The 21,239-nt window shown below is 38.2% G+C and overlaps 1 protein-coding gene across 1 annotated transcript in view; it reads left to right on the plus strand.

Annotated features, from left to right (window-relative positions):
• Window positions 1-1,012: 1,012 nt before the first annotated feature.
• Window positions 1,013-21,239, plus strand: part of LTN1 (listerin E3 ubiquitin protein ligase 1) — a 100,313-nt gene continuing 80,086 nt past the window's right edge. Inside the window, exons 1-4 of the mRNA XM_036744270.1 lie at window positions 1,013-1,275; window positions 16,318-16,521; window positions 17,059-17,157; window positions 17,765-17,995. Coding sequence (XP_036600165.1) covers window positions 1,234-1,275; window positions 16,318-16,521; window positions 17,059-17,157; window positions 17,765-17,995 — 576 coding nt within the window. The 5' untranslated portion in view covers window positions 1,013-1,233. The remainder of the gene's footprint in view (window positions 1,276-16,317; window positions 16,522-17,058; window positions 17,158-17,764; window positions 17,996-21,239) is intronic.

Here is a 21,239-nt window from a genome sequence, read left to right on the forward strand (position 1 = left end):
ATTTCCGCTGCATTTTAAGGTTGGCAAAAGGATTTCCTCAGAACTATCTTGTGCTATAGGTATTATTTCCATTTTACAAGGGAGGAAGTGCACAGAGATTAATCTGCTTAAGGAAGGTCAGTTCTTTGGTGTGTCATTGTGGGAAGAGAGCAAGGCATTTCCTCTTATTTCTTATTAACTATGAGGTGACGGACTGGTCATTTTTACCATTTCACCTCTTTAAGCCTTGGGATCCCACTTGTAAAAATAACCACGATGGAGTACTTTTCAGTACCCTTCTAGCTCTAAAGTTTTACGACTAGTGCTTTTCTTTGAAGATTATTTTATTATGAACTTAATGGACAAGCACATTTCTGTATGGAGAAGACAAAGATTGTATATGAAATCATAAACTTGATATAGCCTTCACAAAACCGACCTATTTGTACCCTCTCTTGGCTTTTCTGTTTTCTTCTGTGTGTCTTTAAATGTCTTATGGGTGCTTTTTTTTTTTTTGCATCTCAATCATTATTCACTAACTTATCCCTTCCCCCAATAAAAGCCCAACATTTTAACGTTTAGTCAAGCAAAACAATAGATATTCATCCTGTATGCCTGTGCTTTTCCACCAGCACACTGCTGACGTTAAAAAGAAAAGAATGAAACCCACCACTGCACACTAGGTCCAGAACGTCCCAGGGCAGAAGCTCACGTGGCCAAGGCTAAGGGAGACCTGATCCTAGGAATCTCGGAAGTGACGCATTTCATTCAATTTTCATTCATTCATTTCTTTCCCCTCCCCTTGCCTCCCCTCCCCCCCGCCCCTGTTCTAGTCCGGGTCCGAGTCCCTGCCCCTGCCCCTGCCTCTGCCCCCTGCCCCTCCCCTCCTATCTTACCCTAGCTGCCCATCTTTGGGTTTCTATTGGATGAGAATGGTTATCTCGCCTCTGGGCAGGGCTTTACACTATGACGTCTCCGAGGGCAAAGGAGAGAAAGACCGGGACGGGGTTTCTAGAGGCAGGGGCCCGGAGGCTGGACGCGGGACGCGGGAGGCGGGAGGAGGGAGGCGGGAGGCGGGAGGCGGGAGGCGGGAGGCGGGAGGCGGGAGGGGGGAGGGGAAGGGAAGGGGAAGGTGTTTTCTTGGGAGCCCTCTTCCGGCGGGCGCTGCGTGCCCGGAAGTCGCTCTCCTGGCCGAGGGGTTTGGTTCGCGCGAAGTCTGGGTATCCCGGGGCTTGGTGGACGGCGGCGGATGCCATGGGTGGGAAGAACAAGCAGCGGACCAAGGGGAACCAGAGGGTGAGTAGAGTGGGAGGGCTTCGCGGGGGCGGGGCGCCATCCTCTGGGAATCCGCAGACCGTTGGGCGTCCGGCCCCGCTTCTCCACTTTGGGCTGTTGCTCCGTCATTCCAAGCGTCCTGTCCGCTGTGGGAGCAACTTTAGAGGCAGTGTTAGGCCAAAGTCCGCATCTACAAGGAAATGACGCGTTCGTGGTAGCTTCGTGTTGCGGGCCCGGGTGGCTTGAGAAGTGAGAGCTTGGGTTGCGAGCGAAGGGATAATCGATGACTGCACCCCCGTTCCACCCTCTCCTTACTAAGTTAGGACAGTGCACAGCTGTTTGCACCCCGAGTTCACCTTTCACAGCCAAACCCCTTGAAAAAGTTTTTGGCACCAATACTACTCCCCTACAACTCTGCTCAGCACCAGGCGATCCCTGCCCCAACGCGCCTTTGAATCTATCCACCCAGAGAGCATTCATAGCATATCCTTGTTTTTCCTCGCCTTATTTTTCTGCAGCATTGATATTGTTGGTCACCCTCCTTCTGGAGACTCTTGCCTTTGGAAATTCTAGTCTCCTTGATTTGCTTCTCAGCACTACTACTAGTTGCTGGCATTTGTTATTTAAACCCTCTAAAGATTTGCAAAATCTTCACAGATTCACTTGGTGATCTCTCTAGCTCCCACGGATTTAATTTTCATCTTTCTGCTGATGGTTCCCAAATCCACCTCTCTGACGATCCCACGTCTCCCAGCTGCCTTTCAGACATCTCAGACGGGGGTCTGGTAGATAGCCGAAACTCAGCATGTCCAGAATTGAACTCCTTACCTTTCTCCCCAAGCTTCTCCCTCTTCTAACTTTCCTGTAACTGTTGAGGGCACTGCCATGCCCTGCTCCTCCTCCTATCCAATCTTTTGCAAAGGCCTGTCCATTTCACCTTTGCAACATCCCTCTGATAAAGGCCCCTTCTCTCCTCAGACTTTGCCACCCCCGTGGTTCAGGCCCTTACCACCTCACACCTATTGTAAAAGCCTGTTAGTTGGTCTCCCTGCTTGTAATCTCTCCCCATTCCATCCAGTACATTTTCCATTTATCCATCAATGTTGTTTTCCTATAGAGCATTTTTTTAATTAGATTTTTTATTTTTAGTTTACAACATTTAGTTCTACATGTTCCCTGTAGAGCATTTCTGATTATGTCACCAGCACTTGAACACCTATTCAGTAAACTTAATTGGCTTGCTTTACACTCCAGGATGTTAACAGGATTTTACTGAGCCAGTCTCTAACCCAAAAATGATGAAACAGAAGGCCAGAGACAAAGTGCCAGTAATCAGGTAGCCATTTAATTAATTAGTTTCATTATGGGGAAAAGATTTGCAAATCAGATATTCTCCTGTGAAGACAGATTATATATACATAAATCACAAGTGGGAAGGGAGGGGGGAAGGTGGATTACAAACATTTGTTCCCAGGGCCAGAGTGGTTTCTCATGACAAACCCCAAAATGGAGGAAACACAACAATTCTGGAGTCCTGTGGGAGCAATACTACTCAAGCCCTTGGGGGTCATCACTTGGTGTGGGTTACAGGACCAGAGTTCTGTGACGGGAACAGATTCTGCAATCTTTGATTCGCTTCACTTCAGGTACACAGACAGAAGGATGCCAGTGATTGTGAGCTTTGTCAAGGTTTGAGTGGTCAGTTCAAGCTGCATTGTGAGTTCCCTCCCAAGAGAGGCAGTTCTGAAAAATCTAATCTTTCAGTATATTCATTACACATATCATATTGATTATTACAAAAATCAGAATTCTCTTCACAAAGATCTATACAAAATTCTCTGGCTTTTAAAACCTGGCCCCTTTCCTACCTTTCCAACCTTCTTTCACCTTATTCCTCTACATATACTCCGCCATGCAGTGACAACACCTTTGCTTTTCCACGGATGAGACACTCCGTCTCTTGACTCTTTGCTTTTACACTGGCTGTTCTTCATGTCTGGAATGCTCTCCCTCCTCATCTGTACCTCCTGACTTCCTTCAGGTCTCAGCTAAAGTCCCACTTAATGCAAGAAACTGTTCCCAGTCCTTACTGTCTTCCTTCTGAGATTATTTCCAATTTATCTTGTATATATTTTGTTTGTGCATAGCTGTTTACATGTCATCTCCCCCATTGTATTGTGGAGGGGAGACCTTTTCCTTTCTTCTTATCCCTAGTGTTAGCACAGTGCCTGGCACATTAGTAGGTGCTTAATAAATGCTTGTTGACTTGACTTCAGTTCCGTTGCTCCTACCACTGTATCACACTGCTTTTTTCTAGCTCTGTTAATAGTTTCTTATCTTTTCTGGCTCCAAATTTTTTCTGGTGGTTTCTCAAGGTTTTATTCATAGTGTTTTCTTCTTTTTCCATTTTTACTCAGTCTAGGCCATGTGTCTTTATGGGTTCAATAATCATTTCTAGGCAGATCATTAGATTTTTAACAAGAAATGGTCTTAGAGATCGTGAAGTTATAACCACCTTTATTTTATAAGTGAAGAAACTAGTTTAGGTAATTCCAGCCCTGGGCTCTAGACCTCTTTCTCCAACTAACAAAACATCTCTTTTACTAATTTGCCAGAAGTGAGATAGCAACAAGATTTCCTGTCTCCCATTTAAATCCGCCAGTTTGACAGCTAGAATATAGCTTCCTTTTGTCAAAAAATAACTAGTTAAAAGCTTCCTTTAAAAATGTGAAAAAATCTGCTATTGAAATGTTTGATTCTCAAATATTAATTCAGTGGTTTCAGCAGTTCTAAGCATCCTTCCGTCTGAATTTTAACAAGCTGCACCTGAAATACTTGTGTAGGTACACTTTTGTATATAAAATTTGAGAACAGATAATTTGCCATATAAGTTTTCAAGTATTTCAAATGTCTGACATAAACACTCAATTTTCCTCTTCCTTGCTGAAGTTACATTATTTTCTTTTTCATTCCTTGTGAAACACCCTGACATAAAGAAACATTCAAATCTGAAAAGTAAGGCAAACCTTAGAGGTTCTAAATCTAGAGATTCTAGTTTAGTCCAGGTTCCCCACCCCCCCACCCCCCGCCCCCAATTCGGATGACATTTTTTCCTCTCCAAACCCTTTTACACACTCCTAATGTTTGAGTTAATTCAGTTATCACAGAGATGTTTGCTAATCCCAAAAAGCATTTCATTAAAGTTTATTAAACTATGCTATCTTACAGCATATCAGTCTCTTTTCTGTTCAGTGAAGACCTTATCTCCTAAGTATGAAAATGGATTGTCCCCAGTATTAAAGAGGTAGCATAGTACAGTGAAAAGAATACTGTATTTGGAAAACAGACCAATTATGAGGATATTATAGTAGTTGAGGCAAGAGAAGATGAGGCCCTGAACTAGAGTGGTAGCAGTAAGTGGAGAAAAGGAAATGAATGTGAGAGATATTGAAGTAAAATCAGCCAGAGCTGGGCAGTGGATGGGGCTGTGAAAGGTGAAGGGACAAGAAGGGGTTATTTAAGAGTGACTCTGGAAATGTGAACCCAGGTGCCTGACAAGATTGTGGTGTCCTCAGCAGCAACCAGGAAGTTTAGAGGAGGGGAGGGGAATTTAAGAGGAGACAATGTTTGTTTGGATGTGTGTGATTTGAAATGCCTTCCAGGCAGAGATAGCCATAAAACTAGGGATTTTATAGGACTGGAATAAAGGCAAGAGACTAGGGTTTGAAATTATTTGGAAGTCAGATCTTGTACACAAACACACGTTGACAACATATTACAAATAGGAGTATACACATAAGAAAAATTATTTAAATTTAATGTTAAATTTAGTGTATTAAAAGCTCTCTGCAAACTTTGTTAGTGTTATTGTTATTAGTGTTATTATTTATATTTTATTATATTATATATTATATTATATATATTATTATTATATAGTTAATAGTGTTATTGTTAATGTAACCACCACATTGATGCGCATTGTCTTTGGGTCACCTGAAATTCCAGTTCTTTAGAAACTATTGTGTTCCAGGTTCACAGCCCTAGAACATCACAATGAAGCTACTATTTCAGTACTTTCACATATAATATCATAATCATATATAAAATAGGAGTTAGCAGATGCAAGTATCAAATGAATGTCTTAGACTATTAGTGTTTGGCAGAAGGTGAACATGAGTAGGACAAGCACCATTCCTCTAGAGCTCTTACTAATGTAATTTTTAAGTTCTTAATTTTCTCTAGGGACTCTTGTAGGTCTTATGGCCTTAACCATTTTTTTCCCTCAGAAGGCTCTGCTTATTTTGGTGTTCCTTTCTTTTTCTGGGTATACCCCTTGAGTCTCTCTTCAGCTACAGTATTTCTTCATTGTGTTTAGTATTTTCTTTTATTTGCTTGTGTTTTCAGCCTCAATTCCTGGATGGGAATTTTGTACCAGTCAGCCAGTTCCTCTCCAGTACTTAGATTGGTTGAATAGGTCTTTTTTGATCCTGTTCCCTCTTTAATCTGAATGCTACTCCTGCAGAAGATCTAGGTGAGGTGGCTTCACTCTCTACCTCAAATCAGAGTTTTTGCCTTAGCCTGTCCTTTGTTTCTGTTCTGAAGGGCTAGGCTTGGAGTCTAGCTTCAGGTTCATTTGTGGGAACTTGGATTGTCTTCCTTGGTAGGCTCCCCACCTTTGCTAGTCGTATTTACCCAAGAGTTTGCTGGCTTCTTTGGTGTCACACCTCTATTAATCTTTGTCAGCTTCTGTCTGTATTTTGTTTTGATTTGTTTTATTTTGCTGTTCTGTGTTAGATGGAGGTGCTTGTTTCTGTTACTTTTTTGTTTTCTTTATCAGTGATCTTTCTGGAGTCCTTTTAAATATTTGCTGGGGTTTTTGTGAGAGAGCTGGGCTTCCCAATGCCCTTCCTCATCAGCATCTTAGCCGTAGGTCCAATCCACTACCCATAGAAAATATGGTATGGCCAGGAAGTAGAGAAACAAAAGATTAGAAGATCAGCTAGATGAAAACAAGTATACACAGAATAAGTCTGCTGGAGGCAACACAATTTTAAGATTATTGAGGTTGATTCTTCAGGTATCAAAGAAAAGATAATTCAAAAAGTTTGGACAAAATCACAGACCTTATTTTTTGTTTTTTGGCCATAAAAAGGCATTTGGGAAAATATCAATAGTTACTGACTTGAATGCCTATTTTCCCATCTTAATAAAATCTTTGAGATTAATCTGTACTCACATTGAAGGAATCCTCAAAGTATGAGATCTTCGCAAATGAAATTCCACAATAGACCACGTGTTTATAGTCACATGATTGAAAGCTTATAGAGAATTATGAGATGCCTTTAAGTTCATTTTTTTGTTGACTTTAAAAAAAAATTGAGTAGAGGGAAGTACCTTTTTAAGTGATCTCCTATAATAAGATATCTCCTGTGAATGTCAAAACTATAAAAGATTCTTTGAAAGATATAACAGCGTTTGTAACTTTATTTAAGTGGCTTTCTGAGTAGTATTATCAAGGGAGGCATAAAACAGGGATCCATTTATTTGCCAAAGGTGTTTGCCATTTTCCTGTAGGTCATTCAGGACAGAGTCTAAATCACAGCAGCATTCCCTTTAGGTTCATATGAGGTCCTATGGATTGCTCATTTTTTGCAGATGATTTAGTTCAGTTTTATAGATGTAAATATGATCAGAGATTCAGAACTGAAGGAACCTTAGAGGTCATCTCAGCCAACCTCATATTTTTTTTTTTTAGCAGTGGAATGTCTGGGCCAAGGTTTTATGAATACTTGGGGTAGAGCCAGGATTTAAACTTGAATCTTTAAAAGGCTCCAAATCCAAGGGCTACAGTCTTATTTAATCCATTTATTCCTTCCTCCCTTCTTTCCTTCCTTTGTTGTTCAATTTATCTAGGTCTGAGAGAAGTAAATTTTGGTTCCACACTATTGTAGTTTTACCATTTCTTCCTGTATTTTGTTAATTTTTCCTTTATCTTTTCCCTTAAAAGTTCAGATACTATGCTATTTGTGCCTATATGTTTAGTATTGATAATAGTTCATTGTCTAGGATATCATTTAACAAAAGGTAGTTTCCTCTTTTAATTTGTTTTTTTTTTTACTGTGACTTTGAGAATAGGATTACCTCTTTTTTTTCCAGAACATTTGATGTTGATTTATTATTGCAATTATTATTGCAAACCTTTGTTCAAACAAAAAGCCCAATATCAAAATTAAGTTTATATGTTATTATGTTAAACATCTTCCAAGTTATGACTTACTTCATTAAAAATGTTATTCATGCTCAACAAAATAAATTTAATATGAAGTCTTGCCAATTCATTTACTAATACAGAATGCACCAAACAAAATATTTGTAATTATTTTATAACTAGTTTTATAATTTTATATATTTTTAATTTTTTTCTTTTTAAAGGTCACTTTATTTTTTTGGTTTTTTTAAAATTATTATTTATTTATTTAATATTTTTAGTTTTCAGCATTGATTTTTCACAAGAATTTGAATTACAAATTTTCTCCCGATTTCTACCCTCCCCCCCACTCCAAGACGGCATATATTCTGATTGCCCCGTTCCCCAGTCAGCCCTCCCTTCTGTCACCCTACTCCCCCTCATCCCCTTTTCCCTTACTTTCTTGTAGGGCAAGATAGATTTCTATGCCCCATTGCCTGTATATCTTATTTCCTAGTTGCATGCAAAAACTTTTTTTTTTTGAACATCTGCTTTTAAAACTTTAAGTTCCAAATTCTCTCCCCTCTTTCCTCCCTACCCACCCTCCCAAAGCAATTCAACATAGGCCACATGTGTATCATTATGCAAAACCCTTCCACAGTATTCATGTTGTGAAAGACTTAACTATATTTTGCTCCTTCCTATCCTATCCTCCTTTATTCGGTTTTCTCCCTTGACCCTGTCCCTTTTCGAAAGTGTTTGCTTTTGATTACCTCCTCCCCCTATATGCCCTCCCTTCTGTAGTCCCCCCTTTTTTATCTTCTTCCTCCTTCTTTCCTGTGGGGTAAGATACCCATTTGAGTGTGTATGCTATTCCCTCCTCAGGTCAAATCCAATGAGAGCAAGATTCACTCATTCCCCCTCACCTGCCCCCTCTTTCCTTTCTACAGAACTGCTTTTTCTTGCCACTTTTATGCAAGATAATTTACCCCATTCTATCTCTCCCTTTCTCCCTCTCTCAATATATTTCTCTCTCATCCCTTAATTTGATTTTATTTTTTTAGATATCATCCCTTCATATTCAACTCACCATGTGCCCTCTGTCTATATATATGTATGTATATTCCCTTCAACTACCTAATACTGAGGTTTCGTGAATTATACACATCATTTTTCCATGTAGGAATGTAAACCTGTTCCACTTTAGTAAGTCCCATATGATTTCTCTTTTTTGTTTACCTTTTCATGCTTCTCTTGATTCTTGTATTTGAAAGTCAGATTTTCTATTCAGTTCTGGTCTTTTCACTGAGAAAGTTTGAAAGTCCTCTATTTTGTTGAAAAGCCATATTTTGCCTTGGAGCATGATACTCAGTTTTGCTGGGTCAGTGATTCTTGGTTTTAATCCTAGCTCCATTGCCCTCTGGAATATCATATTCCAAGCCCTTTGATCCCTTAATGTAGAAGCTGCTAGATCTTGTGTTATCCTGATTGTGTTTCCACAATACTCAAATTGTTTCTTTCTGGCTGCTTGCAGTATTTTCTCCTTGATCTGGGAGCTCTGGAATTTGGTGACAATATTCCTAGGAGTTTTCTTTTTGGGACCTATTTGAGGAGGCGATCTGTGGATTCTTTCAATTTCTATTTTACCCTGTGGCTCTAGGATATCAGGGCAGTTCTCCTTGATAATTTCTTGAAAGATGAGATCTAGGCTCTTTTTCTGATCATGGCTTTCAGGTAGTCCAAGAATTTTTAAATTATCTCTCCTGGATCTATTTTCCAAGTCAGTGGTTTTTCCAATGAGATACTCCACATTGTCTTCCATTTTTTCATTCCTTTGCTTCTGTTTTATAATATTTTGATTTCTTATAAAGTCACTAGCTTCCACTTGCTCTAATCTAATTTTTAAGGTAGTATTTTCTTCAGTGGTCTTTTGGACCTCCTTTTCCATTTGGCTAATCCTGTCTTTCAAGGTATTCTTCTCCTCATTGGCTTTTTGGAGCTCTTTTGCCATTTGAGTTATATTTTTTAAGGTGTTATTTTCTTGAGTATTTTTTTTGGGTCTCCTTTAGCAAGTCATTGACTTGTTTTTCATAGTTTTATCACATCACTGTCATTTCTCTTCCCAGTTTTTCCTCTACTTCTCTTACTTGCTTTTCCAAATCCTTTCTGAGTCCTTCCATGGCCTGAGACCAGTTCATGTTTTTCTTGGAGGCTTTTGATGTAGGCTCTTTGACTTTGTTGACTTCTTCAGGCTGTATGTTTTGGTCTCCTTTGCCACCAAAGAAAGATTCCAAAGTTTGAGTCTGAATCTGAGTCAGTTTTTGCTGCCTGGCCATGTTTCCAGCCAACTACTTGACCCTTGAGTTTTTTGTTGGGTTATATGACTGCTTGTAGAATAGAGAGTACTTTGTTCCAAGCTTGAGGGGCAGCGCTGTTGTTTTTAGAGCTATTTCTACACAGCCAGCTCTGCCACACCAGTGTTCCTTCTCCCCCAAGAACCGCCCACCTGGATGGGACTCAGATCTAAGCAAGCTCTGCACTCCTGATCTGATCCACCACTTAATTCCTCCCACCAGGTGGGCCTGGGGCCAGAAGCAACTGCAGCTGTAGTTCTGTAGCTGTACCACTCCCGCTGCCCCACTCCCCCCTCCCTGGGACAGTGGCCAAACCATGAACTCCTTTCACTCTGTCCCTGCAGTTTTTCCCACTAACCTTCTCTGTTGTCTTTGGTGTTTGTGGGTTGAGAAGTCTGGTAACTGCCTCATCTTACTGATTCAGGAAGCTGGGGCCTGTTCCACCTGGCTCCTGGTCTGGTTGGTCCAGGCGCAGCCCATGCTGAACTCTGCTCTCAGCTTTGTGCGCGATAGACCCTACCCAGTGACCATCTAGGCTGTCCTGGGCTGGAGCCCTGCTTCCCTCTGCTATTTTGTGGGTTCTGCAGTTCTAGAATTTGTTCAGAGCCATTTTTTTAGCAGTCTTTGGAGAGTCCTGGTGGAGAGCCCTAGGTGAGTCCCTGCTTTCTAGCTGCCATCTTGGCTCTGCCCCTACCTCTTTCTTTATTACTTCAACTGTAGCATAATAGATTCTGCTTATTTTATTTTAATTGTATGTATGACTTTTTATTTCAGCTGTTTTTTTTTTAGAGGGGGAAGGCAGGGCAATTGGGGTTAAGTGACTTGCCCAAGGTCACACAGCTAGTAAGTGTGTCAGGTGTCTGAGGCTGGATTTGAACACAGGTCCTCCTGACTCCAGGGCTGGTGCTCTACTCACTGCACCACCTAGCTGCTCCTGTTTCTTACAAATATATTGTTGAATTCTGGTTTCTAACACATTATGCTATCTTCTTTCATTTTATGGTAGAGTTCATCCCATTCAGATTCACAGTTATGACTTCTAACAGTATATTTCTCTCTGTCCTATTCTTATACTTATCCTTTTCTTCCCCTATTCTATTTAAGAGTATGTTTTGCTTCTAATACCTCCCATACTTGACCTCTCCCTCTTATTCCCACCTTTTTTCTTCACCCCTTTCCTTCCTATTGGCTAAAATATATTTCTTTACCCACTTCTGTGTGTGTGTGTGTGTGTGTGTGTGTGTGTGTGTGTTTATTCTTTCCTCCTTTAACAAGTTCAGGTGAGAGTCAAGTTCTAATGTCATGCCATTCCTCTCCACTGCTTTTTCTTTGTTGTATAAACTCATTTTTATGCACTCCATTTACATAGTTGTTCCCTTTCTTCTTCTCCCCCCTCCCACCTCCATTGCATTCCTCTTCTCTATCCATCACATTGCATTCTTTTGAGATTTTCCAAATACAACAGTCACACCTAGTCCTTCTAATTAAACTCTGATTTCTGAGGGGCTTGCATGTATCATCTCCCCATAAAATAATGTAAACAGTTTAATCTTGTTTAGTTCCTTGTTATTTCTCACTCATGGTTGGTCTTTTTTTTATGCTTTTCTTGATTCTTATGTTTGTATGTCACATTTTTTAATTCAGCTCTCTTTCATCAAGAATTCTTGGAAATCTATTTCATTAGAGATCCATTTTTTTCCTCTGTAGTATTATGCTCGGTTTTGCTGGATAGGTTTTTCCTGATTGTAACCCCAGCTCATTTGCTTTCTGGAATATCATATATCAGGCTTTCCACTGCTTTTTGGAGGTAGATGCTAAATCCTATGTGATCCTGACTGGTTCCTCAGTACTTGAATCCTTTCTAGTTGCTTGAGGTATTTTTCCCTGCCTTGGGAGTTCTGAATTTTGACCAAAATATTCCCAGAAGGTTCCATTTTGGGATTTCTTTCAGGAGGTGGATTTTTTTCAACTTCTACTTTGTCCTCTGTTTCTAAGATATCTGAACAGTTCTTTTAAGATTTCCAAAATATGATGTTTAATCTTTTTTTACATTCATATTTTTTGTTGCTGTTTCATGGTGTGTGTTGTGGCTGCACCATCTCAAAAAATTCAGTAAGACTACCTTTAATCGAAATATAGACATTTATTGAGGATTGATGACCCTCAGAAGTGGGCTAGGTTCCAAGAGGAACCATCAATTCAGTAAGACAACACAGGCAAATTTATAGCATAATGATGCTGATTGCACAACAGAAATTATGAATATTAAAAAGGCAGGAGGAGTTTGTTAAGTGATTACGTAATGGGGGAGAGGTCTCTTCTGTGGTTTAACGGTCAGATGTCCTGGTTGTTCTGCTTTCTGATTACCTAGCTATTGTGGTCCTGTCTGGTCAAGATTGTGGTCCTGTCTTGGGATAAATGGATGATGTGATTGTGGTTGAGTACAAGAACACACCTGTTCAAATATGTGAATTGGATCTGGGAGCAGTGGCTGTATTGAGTCTGGGGGTGTCAGGTGTGGTTAAAGCCATATTGTGTGGTTAAATCAGGACATGCCTGCCTGCTGTTCAGTGGGGCACTTAAAGAAATTAGAATATTGGGGCTGGGAGCAGCTTTATTAGGATTCCATCAGTTTCCAGGTGATTCTTAAGTTACATCTCTTTGATCTGTTTTATAGGCTACTTTTTCCTGTGAGACTAATGTAATTTTTTCCTACTTTTTTTAGTCTTTTGACTTTATTTTATTATTTCTTGATTTCTCATGTAATCTTTAGCTACTATTTGGCCAATTTTAATTTTCAGGGTTCTTTTCTTCAGTAAGATTTTATTTTTCCAAGCTGTTAATTCTCTTTTCATATTTTTCTTCTCTAATTCCTTTCTCTTTTCCCATTCTCTCCTTTTGTTCTCATCTGGTTTTTAAAATCTTTTAAAAAATTTCTTCTTAACAGTTTCTTTACCTCTTCTAGCAATTCTTGTTGGACTTGTAACTAGACATATTTTTTCTTTGAGACTTTCCTGGTAGATATTCTTGAGTAATTTTTTACTTCTGTACTTAAGTCTTGAGTTTGCCTTATCACCATAACAGCTCTTTATGGTTGGGTACTTTTTTGGCTTGCTCTTTTTTACCATCCTGCTTCTTAACTTTGAACCTTTTGTTCATATTGGTCTCTGTATACCTCTAGGGGGATGTCCAGCCTGAGCTTCTGTCATTTTACATTTACGGTTAGCCAACAACATTTATTGAACATACATAGTGTTTAAAATGTTTTACTAGATATTAGAAAAATTGCAAAAAGAAATGAAATAAAATATGAGGCACTTGCTGGTGAAGAACTTACAGAAAAAGACAAAGAGTCAATTTTTAAAATAAGTTTTTGTTGCTATTTCATCCCATGTATTTCTTTTGCTCTCATTCCCAGGCAACCATCGCTGTAAATAGTATTATTTTGTAAATAGTGTAAATAGTATTATTTTAGAGAGAAAAAAAGTCAGCACAACTGATTGATACATTGAGAAAGTCTGAAAACATGTGCAGTGTATAAGACCTGGGGATTTTCCACCTCCATGAATTGGGGGATGAATGAAAATATTTAAAGATTCATTGTTATAGTTGTAAGGGCTCTTAGATGGCATGTGGTCCAAACCCCTTCCTTTTTTTGATGTTGAATCTGAGGCACATAAAAGGACTTATATAAACACAAGTGGTAATAACTATGTACTTTAAATTGCATCAAGATATTTATAAGAGTTAAGTGATTAGTAGTCTGGAAGGTTAACTAATTGGAAGATTCAAGAAAATGTTACTGGAGTAATTCAAGTGGCAGAACTAATCCAAAAAGCCTTTAGAACACGGAAACAAGGTAATTTTGAAAATTTATAGAAACAAATTTATAAAAACAAATACCGGTTTCTTTATGTGAGCTAAGTTTGAAGAGCATTTTTGGCATCTTTCTGTGGCTTCTCAGCAAAATTCACTAAGCTGCATATGTCCTTTCGAACGAGATAAATATTCTGTGCTGTCGAAACTGGGAAGCAAATTTGTTTAAATTTCCTTGATGACAAAGATAGACCATTCTTTTTTTTTTAAGTTTTTTTATTTAATTAAATATTTCCCAATTACATATAAAAATTTTTTTAACATTTAAAAAAAAATTTGCGTTTCAAATTCTTTTCTTCCTTCCCCTTCCCTACCATTGAGAAAGCAAGCAAGATGATATTGATTATACATGTGAAATCACCCAAAACGTATTTTCGTGAAAGATATGCCCCCGCCCCCCAAAAAACCAAGAAAAAAGAAAGTGAAAAAAATTTGCTTTGGTTTGCACTCAAAATTCATCAGTTCTCTCTTGAGGTAGATAGCATTTTTCATTATGAGTCCTTAGGAATTGTGTTAAATCGTCTTGATTGGACTAGCTGTGTTTTTCACAGTTAATCATTCTTGTAATTTTGTTGTTACTGTGTGCAGTTTTCTTGTTTTGCTTACTTCAGTTTGCATCAGTTTTATATAAATTTTCCCAGGTTTTTCTGAAACGATCCTTCTTGAAATTTATTATAATACAGTGGTATTTCATCATAGTCATATACCACAACTTGTTCAGCCGTTCCCCAATTGATGGATGTTCCCTCAAGAATTTCCAGTTCTTTGCTGCCACAAAAAGAGCAGCTATAAACATTTTTGTACATATAGGCCCTTTTCCTTTTTCTTTGATCTCTTTGGGATACAGACCTAGTCTTGCTGGGTCATAGGGTTTGCACAGTCTTATAACCCTTTGGCCATGGCTCCAAATTGTGTCCAGAATGGTTGGATTAGTTCACAACTTCACCAACAGTGCATTAGTGTCCCTATTTTTCCAGGTCCCCTCCAGCATTTTTCATTTTCCTTTTCTATCGTGTTAGCCACTCTAATAGGTGGGAGATAGCACCTCAGAGTCGTTTTGATTTGAATTTCTTTAATAGTGAGTTAGAGCATTTTTTCATGTGATTATTGATGGCTTTGATTTTGTCTTCTGAAAACTGCCTGTTCATATTCTTTGACCATTTATTAATTGGGGAATGGCTCTTATTTTTATAAATTTGGCTCAGTTCCAGTGATGGAATTCAGCCGGTTGGCACCGGTTTGGTAGAACCAGTACCTAATTTTAGACACCTAATTTTTGGCTGAGTTCTGTGAACTGATTGTTAGCGAGGGCGGGGCCTATGCTGTCCATATCAGGGGCCAGGGAGGTGCTTCAGTTCAGTTCATGGAAAAGTGATTGTTAATTCATTTGAGTCCCACCACTGCTCAGTTCCCTATATAGTTTAGAAATAAGGCCTTTATCAGAGAAACTTAGTATAAATTTTTTTCCTAGTTTCTTTTTTCCTTCTAGTTTTGGCTTCATTGATTTAAAAAAAAACCTTTTTAATTTCATTTAATCAAAATTACCCATTTTACTTCCCATCTATCTCTTGTTTGATCATAAATTCTTTTCTTATCCATAGGTCTGACAGGTACATTTTTCCATTCTCTTCTAATTTACTTATGATATCATCCTAAATGTCTGAATCATTTATCATTTTGAACTTATCTTAATATATGGTGTAAGTTGTTGGTCTGTGCCTAGTTTTTTCTGCACAACTTTTGAGATTTCCCAACAATTTTTGTCAAATGTGAGTTCTTGCCCCCAAAGCTTGGATCTCTGAGTTTATCAAACACTATATTACTATGAACATTTACTACTACTATTTAATACTGTGTATTGTGTACCTAATCTATTCCACTGATCCACAACTTAATTTCTTAGCTAGTACTAGATTGTTTTCATGGTTAACCCTATGTAATATAGTTTGAAATCTAGTATTGCTAGGCTAAGATAGGCGAATCTATAGAGGAGTGTTTGATACCCTAGATCTCAGGCTAAAAAAAATTCTCAAGTGAATATTTACTATATTAACCAAAAAACACTATCACAAATGCATGAGATATTGCGTTGCAGCTGTATTTATTACGAGAGAAATGAACATGCATGTAGAACCCTAAGCCAGGGCAAAGAATTCACAGTCCAAACAGAAGCTTGCATATTTATGAAATTTCAGCAAAGAGAGGAGGAGAAACAGAAATCTCCACCTAAATGGGAGTGGCAGGGGAGGGAAAAATCATGAATAATTAAGATGGCAAAAGCAGCATTCTTTTCCCTTGGGAACTTAAACTATGAAGATGTGATGGTCTGCTTGTCTATGAGGGTCCCAGCTATGCAGGCTGTTTCCCAGTCTAGTGCAGACTTGTCTGGTACCTGTCTGGATTCTCAGGGACACACAGGGAGTCCACCTTGGGGCATAAAAAACAAATTATGTCAGGTCAGGAGGACCTTTGTCCTTGACATATTCAGGGCCTCCTATGTACTCTGGGTCTAGTGTTTCTGGAAAATCTGGCGACTTAAAAAGAGAAATTCAGGGGACCCCTTAACAACTATGAAAAAATTTTAAGCAATTCCTTATTAGGTCTTAGAAGATAATTCTTTTTTCTGTCTTCTTTGCTTTTCATCAGCCCTCAAACAGTGGCCGTGCTGCAGAACTCCTCGCAAAAGAACGTGGAACAGTACCTGGATTTATTGGCTTTGGGACATCTCAGAGTGACCTAGGCTATGTTCCTGCTGTGCAAGGAGCAGAAGAAATAGACAGCCTGGTAGATTCTGATTTCCGGATGGTCCTACGAAAACTTTCCAAGAAAGATGTCACAACAAAATTAAAAGCAAGTTTACTTCTTTACCTAAACATTAGGCAAGAGAGCCCTTTTATTAAAATAGTGTTCCATTAGAAAAGTCAAAAGCATAACTTGTTATGTTAGCTATATTGTTTGTAAGGAAAATTAGATTAGGTGTACATATTTACAAGTGGTTTTTCTGAAGTATAAACTTCAGAAACATAGTAGCTGAATCTGCCTCCCGGTGATAGATGAATTGGTTTGTTGCTGTGATTTAAAAAAAAATTTCTTTAAATTTTGACTTCTTTAATACATATTAGGGAATATAATTGTGAATTCAAATTATTTTAAGAGGATTTTTATAAAATGTCAAATTCCATATTGTATTAGTCTGTCAGGGAATGTCTTAACTATTTCCAAATGGCAGAGGTGAAAATTAACTTACGTAATCTCCATTTACATTATTTAAACTTTGCCAAAATGAACAAAATAAATGTGACATATATATCATGGAGGTTGTTTTGCTACTCATGTATTCCTACAAAGAGAATTAGTAACCTTGCGTATATTAATACTTTGCATTAGGCTATGCAAGAATTTGGGGCAATGTGTGATGAAAGAGATGCAGAGATTGTAAAAGGTGTTCTTCCATACTGGCCAAGAATTTATTGCAAAATCTCTCTCGTAAGTACTGAAGCACATTTTTGTTTTAAAATTGCTGTTTTCTTTTGTTGCAGTAATAAATGCAGTTAAATTTGTGTGATCTCCTTTTGATGAAGTTTTGAAAAGAACAGTGAATTCTAAGGAACATTGTGAGAGCAAAGTAAAAGACTCCTGTGTTTTACATAGACTCTGGGGACTGTGTTTGTTTTTATAACTGTTAATAACATACTTTAGATCCCAGCTGCAGACTTCCACCAATACTTTTTTGTCTTATAAATTACTTATTTTAAATCCTTATTTGTTTACATCTTGAAGACTAAGAGAAATAAAATATAAGTTGGTTTCTTATGCAATCCTTCCAACAAACTAGCATCAGAGAAAGGAGTAGATTCCAGCCCTGTTTTTTAAGCCATGTCTGTATAACATCAATAACTTACTTGAAAAGTGAAAGATTCAGACAAACCAGGTACTTGTCATGTAAGATCAAAAATAACCTTGGTTATTTTTTTGATTTTTACTGGTGTTTAAAAAGAAAGAAATACTTCCAGTTATATGTTAGTTGTGCATGTAGGTACAGTCTTAGGAGGAAGATGCAATTATTTTTTAACCATATTTGTATTTTCAATAGGATTATGACCGTCGAGTTCGAGAAGCCACACAACTAGCTTTTGAAAAACTTATCCTAAAAGTAAAGAAACATTTGGCACCTCATTTAAAAAGTCTTATGGGATATTGGCTAATAGCGCAATGTGACACTTATGCCCCAGCTGCAATTGCGGCAAAAATAGCATTTGAAGCAGCTTTCCTTCGAAGCAAGCAGTCCGAAGCATTAGTATTTTGCAAAGATGAAATTATTAATGTAAGTTGAAAAAAGTTTATATCTCTATTCATGTGTGTGTGTGTGTGTGTGTGTGTGTGTGTCTGTGTCTGTGTCTGTGTCTGTCTCTGTGTCTTTGTGATTTTATTGATATAGAGAACATCTGGTAAGGAACTCCTTTAACTAATGAAGCTGGGCAACTGCTCTGCAGTTTGTAGTCTTAGTTGCTTGGAGGCACTGAGAGGTTAAGACATAGAGTCATAGATTTAGAAATGGAAGGTATAGGTCATCAAATCCAAACCCCTAATTTTATAGTTGAGGAAACTGAGGGCAAGAGAAGTAAAATCCAAGAAGAAAGAAGAGCCAGTTTGTATCAAAGGTGGGACTTGAAACCCAGTCTTCCTTACTATAAAGCAAGCTTTCTGTCAACTTTGTATTTGTTGTTTGTAATCAGTTCAATAAGTACTTAATGAAGTGCTTACTTCAAGTTGTTCTAGGCATTGGGGATATAAAGACAAAAATGAAACAGTCTCTAATAATAAGTTTACGTTTTAATATGGGTTCAGCAGTATGACCTCAAAAAGCTACCTGAGGAGGGAAAGAGCACTGATAACTAGGGGGACTTGGGAAAGCTGCCTGGAAGCGATGTGTCTGCTCTGATCCTCAAAGCAAGGTAAGGATTCAGAGAAGTGGAGGTGGGTTTGAGGAGAAGTACATTCCGGATATAGGAAGATATTGTTGAAATGTTCAGAGTTAGAAAATGCAGCGTTTTGCTCTGGGAAAAAGTCTGCTTTGCTTGGAAAATAGAATGCAGAAGATGGTACCTGAGCAGAGCCTGGAAAGAAGCTAATGATTCTAGACTTGGAAGTGAAGAGAAAGTACATTCAAGGTTTGGGGGAATAGCTGATAGGAAGATGTAGAGAAAAAAAAGTTTCAAAGTTTTTCATTCATTCTTTCAGCAAGCATTTTGTTAAGTATCCATTGTAGCAGGAACTATCTTAGGAATTGGGGATTACAAAGGCAAAAATGAAACAGTCCCTGCTTTTGAAGAGCTTCCATTCTGTTGGGAAGGAAGCAACAAATACACAGATACAAATATACAAAATATGTCCAAAGTAAATGCAAAGTAATTTCACCCTTTAAATGACAAAACTATTTTTATTCATTTTGAATAAAAATCTTCCTAAGATGCATTACATTACACATTTCTTATCCCAAACGTAGACTAACTTAAAAAAGTTTTATTGAAGCTTTTGGCCTTTCCATCATATTCATTTTCCTTTTTTTCCCTCTAAAGTTAAAGACCAAAAAAAGCATTTCTTTATAGATAGCAGAACACAAAAAGAGGATTCTGTATGAAACCTTGAATTTCCATTTTCATACCTCTAGCTTTTGTAAACAGTACATAATAAATTCCACATATGACATTTAAGACTGTCATGTTTGTCTGTTTTTCTTTTCTGTATGTTTAAAAATATTTCACTATCCCTCCTTAATTTTTTTTCCTCAGCCCTTCCCCACTCCTCATTTAAAAACCAAGAAAGAAAATGTAATCAAGCAAAACAGATCCACGCAGTGGCCACGTCCAAAAATTATTTTTCTTTCTTCATCTTGAGTCCATTAACTTTCTGGAGGTGGTAGTTGGTCACTGCTATTATTGGAATTGTTTTCCTTTCCCATGTTGTCCTTGTAGAAACTGTTCTACTTTTGACTCTTCATTGGTTCCTATTTTCTAGGATTCTCTGAAATAAATCTCTTTCATGATTTTTTATGGTATAATCATATTCTATTACATTCACATCATAAATAGTTTAGCCTTTCCCCCAGACATCACCTTAGATTCCAGTTCTTTTGCAGTCCTTTTTTTTCCCTTTTGATCCTCAAGGAGCAATAAGTTTGTTTTGCTTTCAACTATTGTCTCCCAGTTGGTCAATCAACAAGAATTTACTAAGCACTTACTTGTATGTGCCAGACATTGTGGTAAATGCTAGAGGTACAAAGAAAGGCAAAAAAGAAGTCCCAAATATTCCATAAGGACTGTTCATTCTAATAGAGGAAACAACTTGTAAATATCTGGATATGCAATCTATCCATCTGTCTATAGAGAGAGTAGTTGAAGGTGAGATTTGAGTTGTGTCTTTTTCATTGGTTTATTTTGTTTATTTTGGGGTTTTTTTTGCATCTTGAAGGAAGCCAAGGAAACTGAAAGGCAGAAGTTAGGGGGCACAGCATTCCAGATATGAGGGACAGCCTGTTCAAAGGCATGGAGGTAGGAGATCAGGTTTAAGAAATAACAAATAGTTCATTGTTGCTTTGTCATGGAATGTGGGGAGTAAGAAGACATCTTTAAGAAGACTGGAAAGGTAGGAAGAATCCAGGTTGTGACCAACTTTAAGTGCCAAACGGGAGTTTATATTTGATGCTAAAGATTATAGGAAGCCATTGGAGCCCATTGAGCAGGGGTATAGTATTATTAGAACTATGTTTTGAAAAAGAAGGGGAAAACCATCTCAGCAGCTCAGTGGAGGATGGATTGAAATGGCAAGAGACATGAAGATCACTACTGCAAATACAATAGTTCAGGCAAGAAGTAACTAGGGTTACAATCCAAACTGGATTTATAACAGTATGACTGGAGAGGAGAAGATAGACATACAAGACATATTGGGGAGGAAGAAATGACAAATTTGGCAATGGATTGGGTACATGGAGCAAATTAGAGTGAATAGGGTGACATTGAAGTTGTAAGTTTGGCGAGTTAGAGGAAGGTGGTGCCCTGGACAGTGATAGGGAACGGTTAGAGAGAGGATTTGTGGGAAAGATGTTGAGTTCTGTTTTGGATATGATGAGTTTGAGATGTTTACAGGGGCATTGAGTTTAAGATTTCCAAGAAGCGTTTGGAGATTCATGACTATCTTATCATAGAAACCAGGGCTGGGATATGTAGATCTGGGAATCATCTTCATAGTGATTAATTTCATGGGTATTAAGTGGATGAAGAATTAGCAAAGGAGACTGAGAATGAAGAGTCTGACAGAAAGGAGAAGAAACAGAAATAAGTCTTATGAAAACTTAGACGAGAGAGCCTGGAAGGAGAAGGTAATGCACAGTATCAAATGCATCAGGGAAGTCAAAGAGGATCAGGATTAAAAAGAGGCTATTTGGGCAATTAAGAGAGATCATGGGTGAATTTGATGAGGGCTGTTTCAGTTGAATGTTGAGGGTAGAAGTCATGTTGCACGGGGTTTAGAAGACAGTGGGAGTAGAGGAAGTAGGAGCATCAATA

The sequence above is a fragment of the Trichosurus vulpecula genome, chromosome 2 (genome assembly GCF_011100635.1).
Source record: "Trichosurus vulpecula isolate mTriVul1 chromosome 2, mTriVul1.pri, whole genome shotgun sequence".
NCBI lineage: Eukaryota > Metazoa > Chordata > Mammalia > Diprotodontia > Phalangeridae > Trichosurus > Trichosurus vulpecula.